The sequence below is a fragment of the Etheostoma cragini genome, chromosome 17 (assembly GCF_013103735.1).
Source record: "Etheostoma cragini isolate CJK2018 chromosome 17, CSU_Ecrag_1.0, whole genome shotgun sequence".
In the NCBI taxonomy this organism is placed as follows: domain Eukaryota; kingdom Metazoa; phylum Chordata; class Actinopteri; order Perciformes; family Percidae; genus Etheostoma; species Etheostoma cragini.
In genome coordinates this window covers 12,108,709-12,132,199 of record NC_048423.1, presented here as the reverse complement: position 1 = coordinate 12,132,199, position 23,491 = coordinate 12,108,709, and the positions used below count along the sequence as shown (strand labels likewise).

The window sequence follows — 23,491 nt, the reverse complement described above, 5'->3', positions numbered from 1 at the left end:
CTTTTATCTAAGGTAAGCTGCTGTCTGGATGTTTATACTTAGCACACTGGTATGAGAGTGATATTTCTAGTCTCATCTAACTCCCTGCCAGAGTGGGAATAGGTCCAATTAGTTTAGTTTTTTAAAATGGTCAAATAAGGCATTCCAAATGTCTGCAATTCGAGTGTCTATTTGTATTTCTCACATTGTATGGACATAAATCTGTTTACACAGGCTCATTATGTATACTTGTTTCATTGTTCATTATTGCATCTTGAAGCAGCTGCATTTACTTCTTTAGGGGGCATCTGAGTGTGAAGAGAGAGAGGAAACCTGCAAAAGCGGGGGCGGGGATTGTGAGTTACAGACAGTGGGTCACAGAGGAAAGGAGGGAGACAACCACAGCTATGGTGTTTTGCTTGTGAAAAGAGCTACTGGGCTTCATCCTGCATTTTTGCATTAATAAGGTAAGTCTAAACATAATTTCTTCAATACAACCTCAAACAGGTCATTTGTAATTTTACAATAACAGCTATACAAATCCTTTTTTTAAACTGGCTACATTGGCAGTGTAACAGGCTGTGCTTGCCAGATTTTAGTTGAAACAGTCCGATTCCTATTTAATTTTAATGAAATGTTTGACAGGTGAATATAATTACATGTGCCTTTGCATGACGTGCCCCCTAATCAGTTTATTTTCCCTAACATCTACTTTACCTGTAGTTTTAACTGTTTACAAAAGGTGTCATAGGTCTCAAAATGCAACTGGTAAATGTGTTTATTCAAAATGGCTGATTTGTATTAATTCTTTGTGTGCACACTGATCAAATGTTTAAGCTTTGTCAAATTTGACTTTGACACTGACGGCTTTACTTAGTGTCGATGACCTTCATCTGAAACGTATTTTTTGTCAATTTATATATGCTTATCGAAAGTTTAAGGTAAATAAACCTTTTTTTTGACAAATGACGCTGAAAATTCATAGAATGCAATGTATAATTATATGTATTATTTTTACAGTCCCTTTGAACATCATTATATTTGTAGTGTGAAGCAATATACTGTACAACATTAACCTTTGGTTTGATATAAGACACTTGCCAAATTAGCAAAAGGAAATTGTGCTCATTTAAAAAAATCTGTACACAAAAAAAGGATAAACATGGAATTGTTACACTACCCCTTAAATAACAGCTGCAGATTTATCCCTCCCAACTGTGCTTTTCTTCTCTCAAAGCTTTTGAAAGGCCACTGGCTTATGAAAATCTGTATGTATGAGTAAGCACATATACAGCGGATGCCCCTCCTCCTCTTACCTTCTTCTGGCTGGATTGTGCACACTAAATTTATGCAACACTGTGGAAAAAGTGGTTACTCATTTGAAAGCAGGCAACATTTTTGTCTATTTCTTCAAAAATAAATATTGAAGCGGAACTTGAGAATTCAACCCATTATCATCATTACACATGACCCAACTTTGTCATTGGATTTATAGACTTTTTCTCTATAACATCCTTCTAGTTCTCAGCCATCTGCCACCATGAACTTCTCAGAGCAGATTTCATTTGACTGTAATGTTGGCCCGAGTGAGAAGCCCCAGCTCGACATTAGTGTCACCAAAAGGGAGCCGCTGGCAATTGCTGTCCCTATGACCATCTTCTACAGCATCATCTTCTTGTTGGGAGTATGAAAAGTCCTTTTGTAGACACACTTCACATACTAGCCAATTTTACCTTCTGAATTGCAACACCAAGTAGTATGTGACGGTAAAATTCAGCAGCAGCACTAAGCCACAAGTCATAGAGAAAAAATGATATTTCGACAGAAACTCATTAGACCTCTTAATGCTGCCCTCTAATGCTCTACAGGTCTCACTCAATGGTGTGAGCATACTGACTCTCCTCATGGATTCTCACATGAGAGTCAGCGCCATTCGTTTCTACCTTCTCAGCCTGGTCATATCAGGTACAGGCTACACTCCCGCCATAATACTACCATGCACCTTATGGAAGACCAGTACTGACATTGAAATCCTTCAATAAAAGTGTACCTCAATTTGTATGTATACATAAATCTGTACCAAAATTATAATTTAATAAAAACAGCTTTAATTGTTATTATTGTTGTGATTAAAATGTGATTATGTGCATATCAAATTTAAATGCCATTTAATGCCACTTTCCTTTTAAATTGTACCTTATAAGATGTTTTTTAGGCTTGTGTGTTGTCTATTGACATCATACAATGCATGTTAAATAACACATTCAGTGAATTTGTATCAACTGGCTTCAATCATGACAAGTGCTGATGATGTTTCACGTTCCATTTCATTATATAATTGCAATGTTAAAGTTTGGTGTACACTGAAAAGACTTTATTCTTCATTTCAATTAATTATTTCAATTAAATATTGTCAGTCCTGGACTTCGGCAGTTCCTTTTTAACACGAAGGTTACAGTGTATTGCCTACTTGAAGGAACCATCCATTTGTAAATGATTTTCCTTTTTCTTGAAATTTTAGACATTCTGCAGCTGTTGACCATCCCGGTAACTTTGTATCGGTACTACTGGGAGAGCTACCCCTGGCGCCTGGGCCAAACAGTATGCAAAGTCTACTTTATGGTCCGCCAAGTGTACTGTGCCACCACAAGCTGGGTTATCATGACCTTCACCACTGAGCGCTATGCAGCCATTTGCCACACCATGTGGTCTGTCTCCAGCCTGAAGGTACAAGAAATATACCATAACATTCAGTTCAAAAAGCTTAATGTTGTCTTTTAATACTGTTTGATACATTTGTCTGAACTTGTCACCATTTGGCATGATGTTAATGTTGGGTTTTCCTTCCCAAAATTTACACAAAAGCATATAAAATATGCTTCTTGTTCATACTCAAATGATCATGTGTAAACTGCAGAATATATACCATTGGAAAATAAAGCGTGTATCCATCCATGTATTTTGGAAGATAAAAATCTATTTTTTGGAATCAACATGATTTGGCAGGCAAGATAAAAAAATAACATAATGGGTTACTTTTACCTGTGCTATAATTTGCTATTGTATTGTATAGAAACTGGCCACATGCAGAAGGTGGACACACAACTGGTTGGGAAGAAAATAAAATAGAACACAAACGAGCAGCCCTTATTAACATTTTGTGAACATGGTTTAATAAGTGGCATTTCTTAGCCTCTCTCCTTCCTCTCCAACAGAAGTCTCGGCTACCATGCCTTGTTTTAGTATGGATCATTTCTCTGGTCTCGGCAGTACCCTTTGCTCTGGTCTATGATCAGGCTCGGGCCTGCATCCTGGACTACACGGCCATTACACGAGAAGACGCCTTCCAAGTCTCCACCATGTGTGAGATGACAGAGCCTGATCCTGCATACATATACAAAGCAGCTTTATTACTGAGAGCGGGGATCTTCTTTGTGGTAAGATAAGCATTCTTCAAGAGCTTGTATTTGCGTTTATCCATCAAAAACAGGCACTTAACATGCCTTTCCAACTACAGGTCCCACTTGTCTCTATCTCTATTCTCTATTTGCTCATCCTGCTCTACCTGAGGCGGAACGGACGTCAAAGGAGAAACATGGGTATCACCCGGCCAGATCCACAAGGAAGACGAGAAGTCCAGTGTCATCAGAATGGAAAGCTACTTTTAAATGAAAAGAGAGCTCTAAAACTAATGGGTTAGCTACGGATTTACTATTTTTTTAAACTGTTTATGTCTTGAGGTCGCGGAATAGTAAATCTCCCAAGCGCTTTAGTTTATCTCAGTCTGATAAAGACCTTAGAAAGGTCAAATTGTCTGGTCACTCCAGAAAGTGGGACACAGAATATCATTTTCATGTCTGGCACAGGTGATGCTGGACCCTTGCAGACTACTTATGCTCTTTGTTGCTAACAAGACATCGAATGAATTGCACTGAGCTCAGCGGATTTTATTTTACTTAAATTAGGTCAACACATACTGTAGATGCAGACAAAAACTAATTTTTTTGTTATCATTCATTGTCCATCTGTCTCAACTGCCTTCTGACCAGATAAGATAAGACTTATCCTACAATCAAAATTTAAAAATTTAATTTTTAGTTTTTGACAACTTTTCCTGGCCAATCAGACAGCAGCGAAGGCTGGATTCCCTTTGAGGTGGTTTTGATGGCCGCCTAAAGTCACCTTATGATATAGTGTCAGGATCTGTTTACTTTGTTAATATGCTGCATTTAGACAGAGTATGCTAGTAAATGAAAATGTATTGAATTATCATTTTGAGGTCCTTTAAGCTATCCAATTGAACCAATGACATCGTCTATGTTTTGTCTTGCAGGTGCAGTCGTGTTTGCCTTTTTTGTTTGCAACTTTCCGGACATTGCCTCGTCACTGATGCAGGTTTATGTGGTTGTGTGGTCCGACACTGTCATTTCTGTCTACACAATCCTGAAATCATACTTGTCGCTTCCACTGTGGTACATCAACGGCGCTCTGGACCCGCTGCTGTTCTGCGTTTCCTCCCACACATTTCGCAGGGCATGCTGGAGAACTCTAAGTAGGCTCAAGCCTCACTGCTGCTTGAAGTATGTGAGGATGTCTTGGCTTCAGCAGAGAAGTTCTAGTGAAGAAACAAGCACAACAGTCAGAGAGAGGATTGATGGTAAATGCTATAGAGAGAATATGGCCAAAAAGATAAATGCAGTCCCTAACAAATCAGATCAGTGAAATGGAAATGGAAATGGCACTATTAATTATTATCTATTTTAAGCTATTAAAGACAAATGTATCACCTTGGAAATCCCCCCAAAAATTCCTACAACTCTGCTTTCTTTCTTTTCCTTTTAGTGCTGTACGGTAAAGCCCAGGTCAGACCAAAGATTTGCGACGAGACAAGTTAAAACTTGCTACAACAAGCCGGTCTGCAGTGTTCTACAACCTGCCAGTTCACATCAATACAATGAGACGGTGTATCATCTCCAAAACAACGCCTTTTTGCACTTCTGCTCAAACTTTTCTGTGACTAAGTACATCATCTCATCATCATATCACTGGTTTCGTCTAAATATGAATTTGAATAACATTAGTAATAGTGAGATGCTTGGTACAGTTTTAAGCAAGCAAAAAGTCTTTTTTATTTCTCTAATTCAATGCATTGTTTTAACGACACTGGGTGCTCTCTTTTCAGTCACTATCTCTTTTGACACTTTACCGTGCTTTTGGGCGATCATTGAGGAGCCGTTTTACTTTCTGCCATTTCACCCAGCTGTTTGCAACATAAAAATAAAATCTATAGTTTATAGCTGACTTTACTAGCTGACTGGGCTTTACAAAAAAGTACTGCTAGCATTTACCAACAGTCTGAGATACTTTTTAAAAGGTACCCTGCCACACGTATTTCATTACTTTGTAATGTTTAAAGTTCTACCATGGACTCTGCAATATTTTTTGAGGATCAAATGCCTTGGTTACAAGCCATGGTGTTTGGTGTTTTCAAGCTATTCTAGTGTGTTATAGAAAGCCTGGAGGAAGACTCAGCCCCATTTGTGCCAGTTCTCATTAATATTCAACAAGCTAAGTTGCTTGACTCTGATTGGCCAACAGTTAAACAGTGAGAGCCGGGCTATCATCATCCTTTACCCAGCGCAGCTGGGAGATCTCATGAATAGTAATGAGATCAAGCAACATGACGTCAGACGGACCATTTTTTGTAATTGGCCTGATTTCTCCGCTTATTTCTTTTCAGTAGATAGAGCTGACAGAGGGAGCAGCAGTTCATTTTCACATTCCCAACATAACACAAACACATATGGACCTAACACGTTTCAAAAAATGTAAAAACGTTTTTGTGTGTCAGGCCACCTTTAAAAGACAGAAACAGAGGATGTGTGGAATTTACCTGTATTGTGATGCCAATCAACCTGTTTGTTCTTTTAGGTGTTTTTTTTTCAAGCTAAAAATATAAAGAAAAATATATGTATGTATATATATATATATATATATATATATATATATATATATATATATATATATATATATATATATATATATATATATATGTATACATGCTACAGTATGTGGTGCTTTAAAACTTATATTATTTGACTGATGTGAAGACAAAAAATGTAGAAATGTAATTTTTTATATCAAGGTTGAAGAACACACGATGTGGTGGTGTGTTGACATTGTATTATATGGTGTTCAAGAGTCTTATTGCTCACATCATGTGACACACCAATTTATTTTTCAGTTTAGATAACGCAGAGGAGGGACAAAATGGTCAGTGAAATAACACTAGTCTGTTCTTTGTATTACCCTGTAACATTCTTTTCAAATGATGGGTTGGCACCCTGAATGGGTCTCAGACTCTGTCTTCGTCATGTTTTCCACCGTAAATGGAAAGATGGACAATGTGTGGTTAAAATGTTGCCAGTTATATCTAAATAAAAGGAAACAGGTGACAAACAATCAATAAATGGGTGTTTTTCCATTTTTTATTGCAAACAATCACTACCTACACCAAGGGTTTGAAGTTGTGTGTGCCTCTTGGAAATTACCAAGAATTTGACTTCACCCTGATGTTTGTTTGAATTTTTGAGATCCAGATCAGAAATAGTAAGGCTGAATAACCATATTTTCTATTGTTGCAATAGGCTCCCTCCCTCCCTGCTAAATATTTATTAACTGGTGTTATTATTATTATTACTCTAATACTGCAAAGCCAAAACATCATTAAGTGTAGTTAATATAATGTGGCACATTCTACAACTTCCTCTTACATTTTTAAATGGAGGTCATTGGACTAAACAACTTTCATACAGGCACCCTAAAAAAGAACACAGTCGACAGATAAGGACACAAAGTGGTTAACCTGCTCAAATAATTTTGTTGTATTAACAAAAGATCAAATGACTACTTATGTGAAATAATTTACTAGTATTGACAGACTACAAAAAATAACTTTATTAAGAATGCAAATGGTAAAGGGCCATAAATACAAACGTTTTCCTAAAAACACAAACAAAGTAAGTCAGACATCATTGATTTCCCACTTATCCCAAGGTCAAAAAAGACATTTACACTAAACATTAACAAAAAGAAGATTACAAAAGAAAGAAAGAAAAATAGACTAGATTTTAAGATCATACCATATACTGGATCACCAATTTAAATGCATAGCCTCACTTGACGTCTGGACGTACAAATATTTCAGCCAATCACAGCACCGTGGGCGGGACTAGAGATGAATCAGCGGAAGATTCAAAACGAAGATGGCGGCTGAAAATGATGCCCACAACAATCACAAACTGAGCAGAAGGTACAAACCTTTCGTTCAATATGTCGTAAAATTATCTTTAAACAAAACTACGTTATAGCTAACTGTGAATTTCTGAAACGACTAGTGCTACTGCAATGTATTTGTTGTGAACTAACATACTCAGTAGCTAGAGCAACTTAACGTTAGAATCTTAGACTTGTTAGCGTTAGCCAACCTAGCAACAACTTGTTATGCTAACATTAGCAAATGTTAGTCCGCCAATTTATGTTAGATATCGCCCCTTTCTGTTTAAATTGCAAAATCTTAGGGGACGCTACCAACCAGAAGCTGTACTATTCAACTGAGCCTCAAAATGGACCCCAACCCAGCCTCTGTGTTTCTCTTTAACAGTGGGACCAAGTGCAGTGTGTTCATCAGCCAGGAAAAGCCAAACACAAGTAAAACTGTAATCTTTAACCCGGACTTCTTTGTTGAGAGGCTGAGACATGAGCACCCGCGGGCCTTCGCCGATTTGGTACTGAGCAATATCACTCGACTGATAGACCTTCCAGGGGAAGAGTTTGCACAGCTCACCGGAGAGTCTGAGGCTAAAGTGCCCTCAGCCACTGGCTTTCTACGCTCCTTCAACTTCCTGAAACGGAAAGGTTAGGCCAACAGAGCCATTAGTGTGCTCACAGTCTTTGAAACGTTGTTGAGACTAATATAGTATATGTGAAGTTATTTTACTGGCTTATGCCATTGCATTAGGAAGGGTAAATAACTTAAAAAAACACTACTACTTAATTTATCCACAGACTATTATACAATACCTTATTAATCTCATTAATTAAAATGTTGGCAGACTTGCAATGCATTTATCTCCATGATGGCTTAAATGAATAATATTTCAATTAATGAATGAATCAGTCTTTTAAATTTAAAACAGTGTGTATATGTAGGATATGATCCTACATGTGTACAGTGTATGTTGTATTTCAGGACTGGTGTATTCTAGGTGTAGGCTTATTACTGCTAAGTAAACTGAAGCATTCACCAAAAGAACCCAGCAGGTCTGCCTTATTGAACGATTTTCTCCATAACTTGCCATTTTCAGCGGTTATCTTGTTCAGCTGTTAAATGCAGTTTGACAACGGCAACACACAGAGAGCGAGGGTCATCCGGTGTAGCGATGGTGTGGGCGTTGTGGAGAAAATATAATATAACAATCTTTTTGACTGGCTATATATATCTATGGCGATATTGCGGCAATATTTGCACAATGATATTTTTGATTAGTAATCATCAGTAATGTTATAATGAATAAGTAGGTAAAGGCAAATAATTGAGCATCTAGAACAGTCTGGTGAGTTCAGAAAATTACATCACTTTACTGTAATGCAGCCTTAATTACCAGGAAAAGACAACACGTGTCATATCACAATAGTACGATATCCAAAATTTGAAGGCGATATCTAGCCTCATATGTCGATATTATGTCACTATATTGCCCAGCCCTTTACTGGTGTGTGAGCCAACCACAGGATGTCCTGCAATTATCCTGTAAATGTACTTCTGTTGATCCAGACTAATGGATGATTAAAGTAATGGTTAGTTTCTGTCTCCACATAAATCCTTTTATGGCTGTCTTGTTTTTAGCTAATATGGCTTTCCGCTGTTGTCCATGTGATGGATGGAAATGCAATGGATCTAATAATAAGTGATGGAATGGAATAAATGCAATTGCGCACACAAAGGGTACATTCATTCTTACTCTGCTGTTTGATACGTTTCAGACAAAGGAGTGGTTTTTGGTGCACCCTTAACTGAAGAAGGAATTGCACAGATCTATCAGCTCATTGAATACTTGAGTAAAAGTGAGTATTACTTCATTTGAATGCTGTCAGTTAAACACGTTATTAATTGCATTTACGCAAACCAATTTTAACAGCGTCAATTTTTTCATCGCAAGATTAACATTCTTTTTGGCCTAGCAAATTTTGTAGTTTTTTCACATGCTGTTGCAACAACTAGTAATGTTAGAAAAACTACAACACCGCACCTGATCTAGCTAGACCAGAAACAAAACAGGCTCACCGCCCACACTTGTTTGGGCTGGGAGCCGGCCGAAGAGTAGTAACGTTAAGTTTTGAGTGGATGGTGAGCGTGAGACACTGAAATGGATGCCAGTAAGATTCTGAATAGAAAGTTTACTTTTTATAAGTTGCCAAATGGTTCCATTGACAAGACCAAAGTGACCTGTGTGTTTTGTCGTTGTGAACTGAGCTATCATCGCAGCACGTCCAGTCTGAAATACCACTTGATGGCCGAGCACACACCTGATGCCCCCCCCTCCCCCTCGTCATAGTATTTTTTTCACTTTTTTATTGATGGACAGTGTTCCACTGTGTAAGAGATTTGCTCCAAGTGTGCATGACTGCTCCAAGTAAGAATGTTACATGTGAAAATAACCTCGACAGTAGACTATATGCAAATATTGTTTTCAATAAAAAACAATTGCAAAAAGCATGACGATCCACTTTTCCATGTTGATAAGAGCATTAACATGAGAAAAAGAATGGGACAAAAAGAAATCAAGGGACAGTTAAAATAGATAAAAATGTGCAATTAATTGCGAGTTACCAATGACATTATTGCGATTAATCACGATTAAATATTTTAAGCCTTTGACAGCACTACTTCATATACATATACACAAACGTTACTTCTGTCATGTGGGGGACACTTTCATCCAAAGCAGTTTGGGATATCATCACTACAGATGGATACACACATTTTGCATGTGTGACCCGGGAGGAGACAAATCTGACAGTATTCCGGTCAGACATATACCATTGATAATTACTTTATTAATAATCTCTTGGTATTCCTCATCAAATTGCTTAATAGGCCTGTATCCTAGACTTTTACAGGGATTTGATTTGTTGAGCATCAAGGCTGCATCCTAACTTTTACTACTTTGTTGAACTATAGTAGTTGAAGAGCAGTGAATTAGCATGAGGTCATGGTTTATTTCTAGAAAGCGATGATGTCATTCACTAAAAGTGGACACTGGGTGCAAATGCTTGGGTCAATAATTTATCTAAAAGCACTTTGCTCTGGCTGTCTCTCTCCTTCCATTTCATTCACTGGGCCTCTCCTTACTTCTATGTCTTTGTCTACTTATGTCTCCTTCACTCTGTGTCTGCCCGCCTACACACCACATCTCTTTTTTCCCTTCCTCTTTGGCTGTCTTGCACCATTTTTCTCTCCCACCCCTTAGACCTTCATGTAGAGGGGCTGTTCCGTGTGCCGGGCCACAGCCTAAGACAGGCAGCCCTGAGGGAAATGCTGAATTCTGGGGCAGAGATTGATCTAGAAACAGGCGACTTCCACCCCAATGATGCAGCCACATTGCTCAAAGCCTTCCTGGGAGAGCTGCCAGAGCCTCTGCTGACACACAGACACTATCATGCTCACCTGAAGATTGGAGGTGTGTTTTGACTCATACACAATGCTTTTTCATTACTCAAGATAACGTAATATCCATATCAATGTTAAGTCAAGAAAATAAAAGGGTTCCTTTGTAATACTTCTCCCCTGTGCTGTGTCCAGAGCTGACTTGCTTTGACGATAACGGGGACAAGACGAATGTGCCTGACAAGGAACGCCAGATTGAGGCATTTCAGCTGCTCTTCATGCTACTCCCACCAGCCAACCGCAGCATGTTGAAGCTGCTGCTAGACCTGCTGTACCACACTGCTCGAAAGCAACACATGAACAAGATGTCTGCTATCAATCTAGCCACAATGTTTGCTCCACACATCATCTGGCCCAAAAATGTAAAGACCAATTTAGCGCTACTCATCATGTATGTTACAATAACCCCCACTATTTTTGCAATCAAGTAAACCTTAACTCTTTCCTTGAATTTGTTTGGCATTGTGTTTTTATGTTGCAGGTGATGGCAAGTGATCTGCAGGGAAACATCGAGCAACTGAATAATGGCATAGCATTCCTCATCAGGCACTCACAAAAACTGTTCAAGGTATGCAGCTTTTAAGGCTGTTTTTCTGATTGCTTCTTGTTCTGTAACTGTAGTTTCTTACTTAACAACTCTGCACAAAATACTACATGTAACATGCTTTCCTGTTGTTTTACTCTGTGATAGGAAAAGCAACATGAGGTGGGATTTTAAGTGTTGCCTGTATTGTGTGATAATATTTGTGTTGCTTCAAATGAACCTGTCATTTTAAGTAGTTTACAATAAAGGGGAACAGGGTAAAGAGGAAGATGTAGTTTACATGTGAAAGAAACATCTATAAAGGCTATTTATTTATCAAAGTGTCCCATATTCAGCAGCCTTTTAGATCTCAGTAACTCGCTTATATGTCCCCATTCACGTTGTTTGACTGCTATATTGCGCTTACAATCTAGCCTTCCAAGTGGAACATTGGCAGCTTTTATACACCGTTGTTTATGGTGAGAGTGAGATCATTCCTAAATACCTTTTTTTTTTTTTAAGATAAATTTTTGGGCATTTTCAGCCTTTGTTTTGCCAGCAGAAGACGTGAAAGGGGAGAGAGAGATGGAATGACATGCAGCAAAGGGCCGCAGGTCAGAGTCGAACTGGGCCCGCTGCGTTGAGGAATAAACCTCTGTATATGAGCGCTTGTTCTACCAACTGAGCTCCACGGGCGCCCAGATTAATTCTTTACAAGGATCTTTCATCAGAGGATTTAATTTACATTTTTACTTTCATTGAAGGCACCTACATACATCAAAGAATATACCCGCATATACTTCACAGGATCAAGAACTCTTAAATCAAAGGTCAGATTTTGCTCTTTTGTCTTTTCTTCTATTTCTAAGTTAATCTTTCTAAAAAGTGGTAATACTGCATTAAATTTATCTAATGTTATTTTCAAACTCTGTGTCTTTGGTTTCCTGTGCTAACTTTTGAATCCAGTAACTTCTGTGTTTGGTTAATTTTAGGTGCTTCATGTCTAAATACAGAACCTCGAGAGACTGTCATCTGCTACTGGGCACCTAATAGAATGATTTTCAAAGGACGTTAAAATAAAACCTCTGAATGCTGTGTCTGTACTCAGCTCTTAAAGCTATTTGTTTGTTAGTATGTCACTCAGCTGTACACATTTTCTTGTGGTCACGTCACTTAAAAAGAGTTTGTATTTACCTGGAATTGAAAATATCTGGTCACATGTTATGTCCGACTTTTCTAGGATGACTTGACACTCTGTTCTGGGACTAAAGATGGGCCCATGTGTGCAGTAGAAGCGGCCTCCCCCTCTCCTTCCATAAGAACAATCAGCGGTGAGGTCAGCAGCGCGTCCACTACCAGGTCATCTGAGAGTTACACTGAAGCTGCCCTCAGAGAGCTGTACCAGCAGGTCAACAACATGCCTGAGTCTGCCAAAAAGAAGAAGCTCATCAGACAGGTACAGTAGGTCAACATACCCAACGCGAGAGGACAGAACATGCAGAGAAACTATTTGCAACCGTGCACCTAAATGTCTTGTATTTGTGTGTGTAGTTCGATAAGCAGCCTTTGCTGACACCTTCGGCTGACTCTCGGACACCATTCAGCAGGAAACATTGGCGTTCACGCTCTTTAGGTGGTATTATCAAGGTTTGTTGACATTGGTACTGTGTACAGCGATACACTTCACTTTTCAGCCTTCATTTGTTTTTTAGATTTTTGAGAAAGTGTTGTTCATGCTTACCTTACACTGACAAAGCCAGTTAAACAAAAGTACCCCATGAAGTTTTGTATTACTAGTGATGCTGCTTAATGTTTTTCTTAGTAGAACAATGAGTTTACAAGCAATGTACTGTAAGTTTGGAAGTACAATATGAAATGTATTCACCATGTTTTTAATGTCTTATACGCATGTGCATTTTGAAGAAAAACATAAAAAAAAGGTTTCTTTACAATGAAAAATCTACAACGTATCTTTAATACAGCCCTACGCTTGAAATATCTCCCAGTAATGCCTTATGTCTATAAAACAGAGGAAGGTGTTGGGAAGCCAAGTATTAACAGATAAAGAAAACCGCAGACTGCAGAGTCCTCTACCCAGTGGCCAATTGATGGCCAGGGAAGTGAAAACGCCAGCTGTGGAGGAGTGAGTATGACATTATTACACCTCAAAGCAAACATTCATGAAACAAGTCTCAGAATGACAATGTGTGCCTTGTGTAACATGGGAGCAAATCATTACTATTAGAAAACATCATCGCCTACTGTTGACATTACACCGTAAGGATGAATAGGCCAATTCAAAATGCTTTAAAAACTGTGGAATTGTCTGTAGCATTCCCTTATGATGATGATGATGATGATAATGATGTTATTGATGATGGTCATGTATGGAGAAACACTCAAGTAGTAATTCTCTTTTATTTAAACCAAACCAATCAAAATGTGTCACATTTAAATTGTGGGACAGCACGATTCACTCCAAAAGTGTCATCAACCAGTGACCAGTAGTTTTCCGCATGACTATCCTCAGTTTCTCTGGCACCTCCAGCCATCTGTCTGGGGTTCGCCACAGGCAAGCCTGGCCTCACTTTGACTCAACAGTGCTGACATAGCTAATGATGCCTGATGTATTATGCTGAAAAGATAAAAAAATAAAAAAATAAAAATAATCTTTTTTTCTCCCTCTCTGTTCTCATCTCATCCAGGATTAATCATCTTTAAAAGAATGAGCTCTTCACAACTAAGGAACCGTCAGGCTGACTGTTATGTCAGGGGTTTTAAAGGATCTTCTTGAGGCGTCAACCCAAACTAAACAGTGGAAGGCACTGTACAGTGTTGTTTTTACACCGTGTTTGGATACGTACTCTGTACTTGCTTTTTTTTTTTTTAAGTGTTAAAGGTTAGTAAGATGGCATGAAACCAACACAATCTCTTTGCAGTCTGTGAAGTTTTACTTCAGCTAAGTGACATAAAAGTGGTTAGGGGACAACAGTGTGGACGTTATGTGCTTAATTTTAAGTCAATTTACAATTCACGATGTTCAGCAGGATGTGAATGACACCAGTAAAGTTGAGGGTATTTTAGCTTTATCATCAACATGTTCACACAAACAAGATTATTTAATTTGCAAACCTACTTTTTATTTTGTATTGGTCATCTAGATGTTTCAAGTCCTGGAATCCAGTGTCTCAGATGCATGGATCAGATGTGATGTGCAGGCTTTTCTATTACATTGTTACATTTTTTGTAAGTTTAGTTAGACTTACAGTAGATGCTGTCATGTCGAAATGGCAAATTCTGGCATGTGCCTTAAAATTAATATATCCTTAATTAATGTATAATGCCATTTTATTTAACATTTTCTCTTTTTAAATTCCTGTCAGCTTTAAGACTGTGCTCAAAATGTCTATTTAGAATGAATTCAGGTGTCAGTAAAATAGGATTGAAGACTAATGAGAATGAAGAATGGAGGAAGGGAAGACCAAAAGACCAGCTTGGGTAGATTATATAAATAGTTGTCTTTGTTTTCACTAGCTCAAATCTCTGGTGTCAATGCTGTGATACTTTGAAATACTGCTACTTTAAAATACATCTTGTTTTTGCATATTAACTTTTAGTTTTTTCCTCAGATCAGTTTTGTGACCAATATCACATTGTATGCCGTTTTTATAGCTTTTAGGCATATGTACCTTTACATACATTCAACTCTTTAGTGTGAGGTTTGTTCTACTATTCTAAAAATGTAATTGTCTAATTTTTATCTTTTTTTATTGCCAAGGGTTAGTTAAATGCAAATGAAGATTCATTCTACTGTGGTTGTTAACCCAGGTGCTTTCTGGGAGAGTTTGAGCCACTGCTACTTCTATAAGCTGCTTGTTGTCTTACTCTTTTAGTAGCAGTTTACCGTTTAATGGTCACTCTGCCGAGCTGTTACAATTCTACTATAATGTGATTATTGCCAACATGGTCCACTTAATTGACCATGTAAACTGAAGATGCTACTGTGAAGCTATGCAACTCACTGTAATTAAAAGACATCAAGCTAAGTGCTGTAAGTGTCTTTTCATTTAAAATGTTAGAATGTGTTTTAGTAGGTTGAATACGTAATTCTGAATCTTTTCTTGTTTTACCGCTTTTCCTAAATTATGGTGTATTTAATTTCTTTGCCCTTCCTGGAATTTGAGGGATGTTGCTCTCTGCAGCCGTATAGTGCAGTTTTACTTGCAGCCACAAGGTGCTGCTGTTTAGTTGCAAATAGCTAGTGCTCCAATAGGTGACGTACAACAACTCCTTTGAGCTGTTTGAAATAGTGACAACTGTTAAAGGCATGTCTACATAAGGGAAATCTACACAGTAACTACTCCTGTGCTGTTAAATACCCTAAATACATTTATACGTGAACAAAAACTCTTAAGTAGGCTAATAGAACAAAATACAGCCAGAAAGCAGTTAACAAATTGCTTGTAAACTTTCAAGCTTACAGTTTCCATTGCAGCAAATGAAAACAGGTTGACAAAACACACGTGACAATACAGGCTGAAATTTACAGAGATATGCAATAAAATGTAACATGTAAATCCCTGTTAAGCTAAATATGGCCAACAATAATACATACCCACAAGGCTACCAAAATTGTTGCCATTTGTAGTAAATGACTTGCCAAATTTGAACCTGGAGTTTGGAGGGTGAGTGGGTGGATAGTAAGAGTGAAGGCAGCTCTCCACAATAGGAGGAATGTCTCAGTGTGTCATTATGGTGTCCATGTCAATGCGTGTTTGGTATTGTAAGTATATGTTGTAAACATCTGTGAGAATGGGTCTGCTTTTTTTCATGTTCTGTAAATATACATCAGAGAGCTTCCATTATAGGAATAGTATTGTTTTACAGCCAAAACTCCAGAGGGGTTTTATTTAGCATTTCTACTCCAGAACGAGCAAGATGACTGTAAAATGATTCAGACATACTGTAATCAACTTTACATTATCTAGTGTGCACACAAACCCGCAAGCATACCGGTATATGATGAGTGGATGGGATTTAGCTTTAAATGCGTGCACTAAAATACCTTTCAGAATGAACTAATTCTGTCCAGAACTACAGATAGTGAAATACCACACTAAAGGGGAAAACATTTCAAGGTTAAAATACTTTTGACTCCAGCATAGTTTTGTACATATTTCTTTTCTCAACAATGGATAGTGGAGGAATTTTTCTGGCCCTTTTTATAAGCCACATCTCTTCTGAGGGTGAAATCTAAATAACTTGGGTTGCAAGCATGCTGTGGAATTTTCTGGATGCTAAATTTGGTTTCTTTCTATTCTCTCTATCGAGCACATTTCAGTTTTTTAAAGTCAAGATTGTAGGAACAAAAAAAAAAATCATTGCTCTATTCATCCACGAGCAGCTGACAGCAACGAATGGTTCCTTTGAATTCTAACTTTGGGAACAAGCTGAAGGAAAAATGTTTATTGAACTCCACAGGCTTCGGAACTACTGTGAAGTGGGGGCTCTTCCACGTTAATTGCAGTTATTTCCTCAACAGAGTCAGTTGTTGGTGAGCTCTTATGTTTTACAAACTCCTCTCCCAGACTAATTGTAAATGGCTGGCATGTCCTCCCACGGCTTTTAGAGCAGCAGAATAATTCCCGTTGTGTGTGTGTGCATTCCTATCACAACTTTGTGAGAACGGAGGGACGCTACCACCACCCCCCATTACCACTAAACAGCACTGTCTCCTCTTTAATTAGCCATTCATAGACACAGATTCACTGCATACACACTTTTACCGGGATAGATTGAGGTTTGTGTGAGTACACCTGTATGTGCATACATCCACACATACACACCTCAGCATGTGGAAAAGTTTCCAGCTTGTCCAGCAACAAAGCATACATGTGCCCACAAATTCAAATGTTTCTGGTTTTTGTGCCTTTGTTAATTAAAGTTTTCTCGGGTCTTTGGGATTGTGCTGAGGTTTATGTTCAGAGGGATCCACCCAGCAGCAAAGCCCTGCAGAATTAGACCAGAGACCCAAGTGTTAAGTCACTTTTTTCTTTTTTAAACAGAGTAGTTACGAAGCAACTGACTGCTTTTTAAGGCATTACTAGTGGTACTTCTTAATGATTTTGAACCAAGAATTATATAGTGAGTTGTGCAAAAACAGAAACAACGGACAGCACTAAAAGTGACAGATGCTATGCAAATCAATATATGAGACAGCTTATAATAATTATAAGTTACTATATATCTGTGAGTCTACATGAGGACCAAAGGAATCAGTCTTGATTAATGCTGAATCAGGTGCTAAATGGCACTAAACCAATAATGCATCATTAACTCCTTGGTTCCTCCCTATGAGCTGGTGTAAAAATACTAATATTATGTAGAAAAGTGGACAAAGTATTAGTTATGAGTTTTGGGCCATTTTACAGCCTTAGTCAGGACTGCCTGATTAAGTAGGTGAACAGTATGCAGATTCACAGATACCTAGAGATATCATCACCCATTTGTTAAATGAAAGTTATGCAATGAGTGCTTGTTTCTCACCTTCAATGGTATCTTCTCTCAATTTCCTGTACCGTATTTGAAAGTGTCACTATTTGTTTAATTCTGTGGAGAACTGTGAACAATGCACTGTTGATTGAACCTATGAAAAAAAACAAAAAGTGGTACATTTCCTTGCCACATCCAGAAAACTGAATTCCACAAACTGCAAATCAATATGCATTTGGAAATGTTTCGTGAAAGCTACAATCACAGTCGACAGCAGCTGGACTCTAATATATCTCCTGCTTTAACTTAATGTAAAATTTGCAAAATAATATTTACTGTATTAAGAATTCCTTTAGAGCAAATAATGGCCCACATATGCTGCCTATCATTCAATTTTCCCTTCTCAACACAGTCCACTTTATGCCTTGAGTCTAACTCAGGGAATGCATGGTCCTGGCGTTAAGAGGGGGATTGTGTGCCAATTACTGCCATCCATCCAAATAACAGAGCAGGCATGGTTGTTAGTGTAGCTGTTTATCTTCTAATTTGTATATATAAGGATATAATCCTTGTTACTGTGCCTATGCTCTGCTTAAAATATAGCGTTGACTTACTTTTTATGGCTGTGGTCTACCTTCCCAACAGATTGTGTGTGTGTGTGTGTGTGTGTGTGTGTGTGTGTGTGTGTGTGTGTGTGTGTGTGTGCGTGCGTGCGTGCGTGTGTGCGTGCGTGCGTGTGTGCGCTTCTTCCTTCTGATTCCCTGCTGCAGCTTCTGTGTCTGTGGCCACACTTGATCTAAATGTTAAAACCCACATTTACAGATTATTTATTCCGGCTTTTAGTCTCCAAGGACTGAGGTGTTGATTCCTCTCTTCCCTAGTGGATTCTCCTTCGTTACATGTACGTATTCACACACTCTCACAGCCCAGTCTCCCTACAACCTCTCCCTTCGGGCACAGGTTATGCAGTGTCATGCAGGTTAGGTATCTCTTTAGGGGTTTGCCTTGAGGCAAACCTGAGGGAAAAGGAGTGGGGTGAGTGGAAAAAAAAGAAAAGAAAGAAAGATACTTGGAGTAGATTTGTATTGTGAATTGAATCAAGGGAATGAGAGAGGGATCTCGAGAATGAGAGTGAGTTCAGGCAGGGTTCTGGCGGCGGCTGGGGGGGGGGAGGGGGGAGGAGAGGAGGGGTTGGGGTGGAGTCGGGGGGCGGGGGGGAGGGCTCTGCTATTTGTAGATCCTTGTGATGGATGACTGGTGTGTGTGTGTGTGTGTGTGTGTGTGTGTGTGTGTGTGTGTGTGTGTGTGTGTGTGTGTGTGTGTGTGTGTGTGTAAGAGAGAGAGAGAGGGAAAGAGACTGGGTTTTTTTCTCTTTCTGCTCTTTCACTATTCCCTCTCTTCAGGCGAGCAGAGCAGAGCAGGACTAAGTGAGAGGAGGACAGAGACGCAAACGTATGCAGACCGGAGCACAGCAACTCCATAAAGACAAGAGAGAAGAGTTTGCAAGGAGAAAATAAGAGACAGAAAACTGCTTTTTTTTTTCATCAGCAAACTGTGGTGGATATCAGACCTACATCAAAAGAAATCTAGAAGAACAAAAAGGATTTGCTTTGCTTCACAGCTGAGAGGAAAATATTAGCATTTCTTTTTAGTTTAGTTTTCTATTTTTATTCACCACAAATAATATTATAAATTATAGAATTATTCTAGAATACTTGCGAGGTGTAGCAGGACTCCTTTTTGCAGAGAAAGGTGGACAGAAAGAAGTTAGGGGTTCGTTGAAGAACAGCTGGCTGCAGTGGTGGTGAATATGCCCGTCAGAGGTAGCTGTTTTGGGGCAGGCGTGGGCAGGCTGGCTGGACAGCCACTCTGGATGTGGGTGGTGATGCTCTCTGCTCTGCTCATGGGCAATGCCAGTGCCTGCCCAGCCCTGTGTACCTGCAGTGGCACCACAGTTGACTGCCATGGACTGGGACTCAAAACCATGCCAAGGAATATCCCCCGCAACACTGAAAGACTGTGAGTATCATCTCTACTCCTTGTGTGTGTGTGTGTATATGTGTGTGTATGTAATAGAGAAACTTCTTGACTGTGTTCCTCCGTCTTCTTTATTCACTGTTTCCCTTCTGTTCCTGTGCCATGTTGTAGTAGTGCACATGACTTTGCTTGGACTGAACGAGAACAATAGCTCTGCCTGTAAAGCTACGTGTGTGTGTGTGTGTGTGTGTGTGTGTGTGTGTGTGTGTGTGTGTGTGTGTGTGTGTGTGTGTGGAGTCTGCGTGGTGTGTCAGTCACTGGCATTCCAGTCAGGTATAAATAGGCATGAGGGACTGGAAAGAGCAGGAGTGGCTGTGTGCCTCTCACATGTGTCCATAATTTACTTACCTGCATGTTCATGCTTGCTGCATGTTTTTTAGATCATGCATTTTTTAATCCTGAAAGCAAATCAATGGAGTCTAATTTTGACTCCACTTTTTTTTTTGTGACATCCATTCAGAGATGGAAAAGTAAAGTTTGACGTAAAGTTTAAATCTTAAATTATTGCGATGCAGGACCACATTTGCTGTCTGGTCCTGTCTGTTCTGGTTCTGTTATGTTTGGGGACACGTTTCCCCCACTCATATCATGTGTCTTATCTGTGCAGCTCTGTGTCTTTCTTTATCTCTTTTTCCCTCTCTTCCCCCTTTCCACTATCCTCTACTCCTGGGCCAAAGACTCCCCTCTCACTCCTTTCCCATACCCCTGAACACTCACTCCACAAATTGTTAAATCATGTAGAAAATTAAGCAAATCTACTACCTAAGTGAGTCTTGCACGAGAATCACGTAGCTGTCTTGTAAAACGGAAGACGGATGGGAGATGGAGGGAAAGGTGAGGCAGACATCAGCTTGCAGAGTGGATTTTTTCTATGTTTTCTGACAATCCTTTGAAATATTCATCAGCAAATCAGAAGTGAGGAGTGCAAGGAAAAATAGATTGTTCTATTTCAGCTTTTAGAATATCAGTCCTGAATAAAACATGCGGTGGTAACAGAGGAGAGAAAGCCTGTGTCAGAGGCAGCATTGCCATAGTGGGAGCTAGTGCATATTTGATGCTTTTCATATTTAATCTCTAAAAACACCTTTTTTTTTTGTTGCCTTACGGTCTACATGTTTCCGGGTTGCTTATGTGCACATGCTAATTTAACATTGAAGCAGAGAGGAAACATGGTCATTTTGTGGTTTCCTTTTACATGAATGGCCATTCACACTGGAAATATACCCTGCCCCTGCACTCAAGAGCATTTCTGTGTTAAAAGTTGTTTGTGCATTCATAGGTCATGTGCAGCAGGGTTTTTTCTTTTATCGTTGTAACATCTCTGGGTGTTTTCTAGCATGTCTAGCACACTCAGGATGCAGCATTTTAAACATTATGTGTATAAAGGTCATGAGTAATTTATTCCTGGGTCGTTGCCTTTTTTTGGGTGTGTGGTGGTGCATGTATTAGCTGTGTGTGTAGGTCATTTAGAGTATAACCAGTCTCCACAGAGAAGCACTACTTAACAATAGAGACTATCGTCTTCTGCAGGCTGTTACTGCAGGTGATTCATCAAGGTGATTGTGCAAGTCAACGCAGCAAACCCTGCCTCACATGATGGTCCCATGTGCATAGCCAGATTTATGTGTATGCGTTTGGAAAATATGTGTTAATGTGAATGAAACTGTGCAACCACTACTGGGGTCAAAGATGAGTAATGAGTTGCTCATGTTTTTATACAATTGCCCCAGAAGTTGGTGGCTCTCGTCTATAGGATAAAATGTTGAGAAGCCCTTTTTTTGTAGAAATTCATTCAAATACCAAAAATTTCAAATCTAAATTGTTGCAAAATGTACTTGCCTCATTTAATGGAAGGAGGCAGCGTAGTATTAGTGTTGGGAAGGAAAGCAGATGCAGACTAGAGAAAGCTAACAAAGTAGAAGCTCATATATACAGGGTGATGCTTTAGAGTGTTACAGAAGGAGGGGGTTGGTTTTGTGGTTTTGCGGTTTTGTGCGTGTGTGTGTCTGGGGTGGGGTGTGTGTATGGAGGGTGTTGAGACAGACAGCAGAATCCCATTTGCACTTGTCAGTGCGGGTTTGGATCAGGTCTGACCCCTGCGCTCCTCAAACTGAAGCCTTTAATGAGACTGTGAGCTCCACGTATTAAAATCACACCCTGCCTCTTACGGGCCACCGGCCGCTCCCTCCCCCTTTGCTCCCTCTCTGCATCCATCCTCTGTTCTTCCTTGCCTTTATTCATCTGCTGTGGCAAAATAGCACATGGAAATCCCATTGATATCAGGTTATTCTGGCAGAAAATCCACATTTGCAAGGTTGATTAAAGGGACTTTACACTGACATTAAAGGTTGTTAGTTTAGCGTTTAGGTGGACAAGTATTGACCAAACCTGCAGGCTTCTCTATCCTTGCTTTATCTCTCTAACAGCCCTGCTGTTTAGTAGGTGTGTCTCATCTGTGAAGGAGTTGATTTGCAGTAGCGGAGGAGCTGTGTGTGTGTGTGTGTACCTTCATTTAATTACAGAAAGCCAGTGTATTGATGATGTATTGTCTGTGCCCAAGGAGGAGGCTGCACAATGTGTGTGTGTGTGTGTGTGTGTGTGTGTGTGTGTGTGTGTGTGTGTGTGTGTGTGTGTGTGTGTGTAAGAGAGAGAGAGACTGTCTGTCGGTTTTTGTAAATGCCTGTATAAATCCGATGTTCACTTGTGTTTGTTCATAAACTTGAGCATGTGCCTCTCTGTGTGTCTGTCTGTATGTGAGCATGCATGCAGTGAATAAGTAATGTGTAATGTTAGATGAAAACACATGAGGTTTGGTAGTGGTTGAAGATGAGGGGCTCCCTTGCTGCGATAACCATGTTTATGTATTTGGGGGTTGGAGATGTGTATGTGTGCCAGGGAATGCCTACGTTTTTTTTTGGCACCAGCCCATAGCTGGTACAACTGACACAGCTCACAGGCCACCTGATCCATAATTTACCCTGACAAGACTGAACAAAGCCTGCCCACTACCTGCCAGCTCTTCCTATGTGACCAAAGTAGAAAGAGCAAGATGGGAATTGACAAAGAAGTAGCATGAGGGGTAGATCTGTGGGGGTTGAGAGCATGATGAGAAGATCCTTCAAGGCGAGGCTAGTGTAGCAACTGAGGTGGTAATGAAGGGATTAATGCACAGGAGTGAAGATACGTGTAACTCAACCACAAAGCTAATGAAAGTATAAACAGGATTATGATTTTTATTATAAAGGGCAAAACAGGTCTAGCCCTAAGGCAGACTGAATTTCATTCAGTTCCTTTTTTACAATCTAATATATCCATCCTCATAGCCGGTTAACAGCGTTAATGCCTGGAATGAAGATCATTCAGAGAATGTTTATGCTCATTGGAGGATTGTGAAATTACAGACCGGGGACTCAGTCATTTCAATTTACTGCCTTCACTTTACAGCTGTGGTCTTTTCTCTTGTGCTGAATACTGAGGTGGACTCCACCGTCTTTTCAGTTCGGTATTTTCTGAGGTGTTGTGAGTCCTCTGTCAGACAAAGTTGGTATTAATATAGGTATTGTGCGCCACAGTAGTTCCTAGTAGTTTCTATTTTTTAATTGGTTCAAGCATCTAGTCACCTTTTTACATTTTACATCATGTACCATAAGCATGTTGCCTGTCTAAGCATGGTGATGACAGACTCCTGAGCATCAAAGCCAGCTGCTGTGTGTCTAAACTCACCCAACATC

At 39.4% G+C, this 23,491-nt stretch overlaps 3 protein-coding genes across 7 annotated transcripts in view; all 3 read left to right on the top strand.

Moving 5' to 3' along the window:
• Positions 1–315: 315 nt before the first annotated feature.
• Positions 316–4,710, top strand: LOC117960797 (pyrokinin-1 receptor-like). 2 transcript variants are annotated; one of them, XM_034898985.1, is made up of 7 exons: positions 316–446; positions 1,501–1,663; positions 1,848–1,944; positions 2,501–2,706; positions 3,195–3,416; positions 3,497–3,674; positions 4,313–4,701. In XM_034898985.1, exons 2-7 carry the CDS (start codon positions 1,520–1,522, stop codon positions 4,699–4,701), a joined length of 1,236 nt encoding a protein of 411 aa, XP_034754876.1. In that variant the 5' UTR covers positions 316–446; positions 1,501–1,519. The 2 variants fall into 2 exon arrangements, with proteins under 2 accessions (XP_034754876.1, XP_034754877.1); XM_034898986.1 differs by lacking the exon at positions 316–446 and having other exon boundaries at positions 1,520–1,663; positions 4,313–4,710.
• A 2,468-nt stretch (positions 4,711–7,178) lies between these two features.
• Positions 7,179–15,277, top strand: LOC117960742 (rho GTPase-activating protein 19-like). The gene is made up of 11 exons (XM_034898872.1): positions 7,179–7,291; positions 7,643–7,896; positions 9,025–9,105; positions 10,512–10,721; positions 10,844–11,070; positions 11,190–11,276; positions 11,996–12,061; positions 12,472–12,687; positions 12,783–12,878; positions 13,262–13,374; positions 13,937–15,277. Exons 1-11 carry the CDS (start codon positions 7,245–7,247, stop codon positions 13,950–13,952), a joined length of 1,413 nt encoding a protein of 470 aa, XP_034754763.1. The 5' UTR covers positions 7,179–7,244; the 3' UTR covers positions 13,953–15,277.
• Positions 15,278–19,064: 3,787 nt separating this feature from the next.
• slit1a (slit homolog 1a (Drosophila)) overlaps positions 19,065–23,491 on the top strand; it is an 85,091-nt gene continuing 80,664 nt past the window's right edge. For 3 of the 4 annotated variants that reach the window (XM_034898351.1, XM_034898350.1, XM_034898348.1), the window contains exon 1: positions 19,066–19,742. In XM_034898351.1, the coding sequence (XP_034754242.1) occupies positions 19,534–19,742 (209 nt within the window). In that variant the 5' untranslated portion in view covers positions 19,066–19,533. Of the gene's footprint in view, positions 19,743–23,491 lie in introns of all 4 variants that reach the window. The other variant, XM_034898349.1, reaches the window with a different exon arrangement.

Coding starts and splice junctions, on each gene's coding strand:
- LOC117960797 (XM_034898986.1), top strand. CDS start 1,520: ATGAACTTCTCAGAGCAGATTTCATTTGACTGTAATGTTGGCCCGAGT. Junction 1,945..2,500: donor TCTCAGCCTGGTCATATCAG/GTACAGGCTACA, acceptor TTGAAATTTTAG/ACATTCTGCAGCTGTTGACC. Junction 3,417..3,496: donor GAGCGGGGATCTTCTTTGTG/GTAAGATAAGCA, acceptor TTCCAACTACAG/GTCCCACTTGTCTCTATCTC.
- LOC117960742 (XM_034898872.1), top strand. CDS start 7,245: ATGGCGGCTGAAAATGATGCCCACAACAATCACAAACTGAGCAGAAG. Junction 7,897..9,024: donor CAACTTCCTGAAACGGAAAG/GTTAGGCCAACA, acceptor GATACGTTTCAG/ACAAAGGAGTGGTTTTTGGT. Junction 11,071..11,189: donor ACATCATCTGGCCCAAAAAT/GTAAAGACCAAT, acceptor TTTATGTTGCAG/GTGATGGCAAGTGATCTGCA.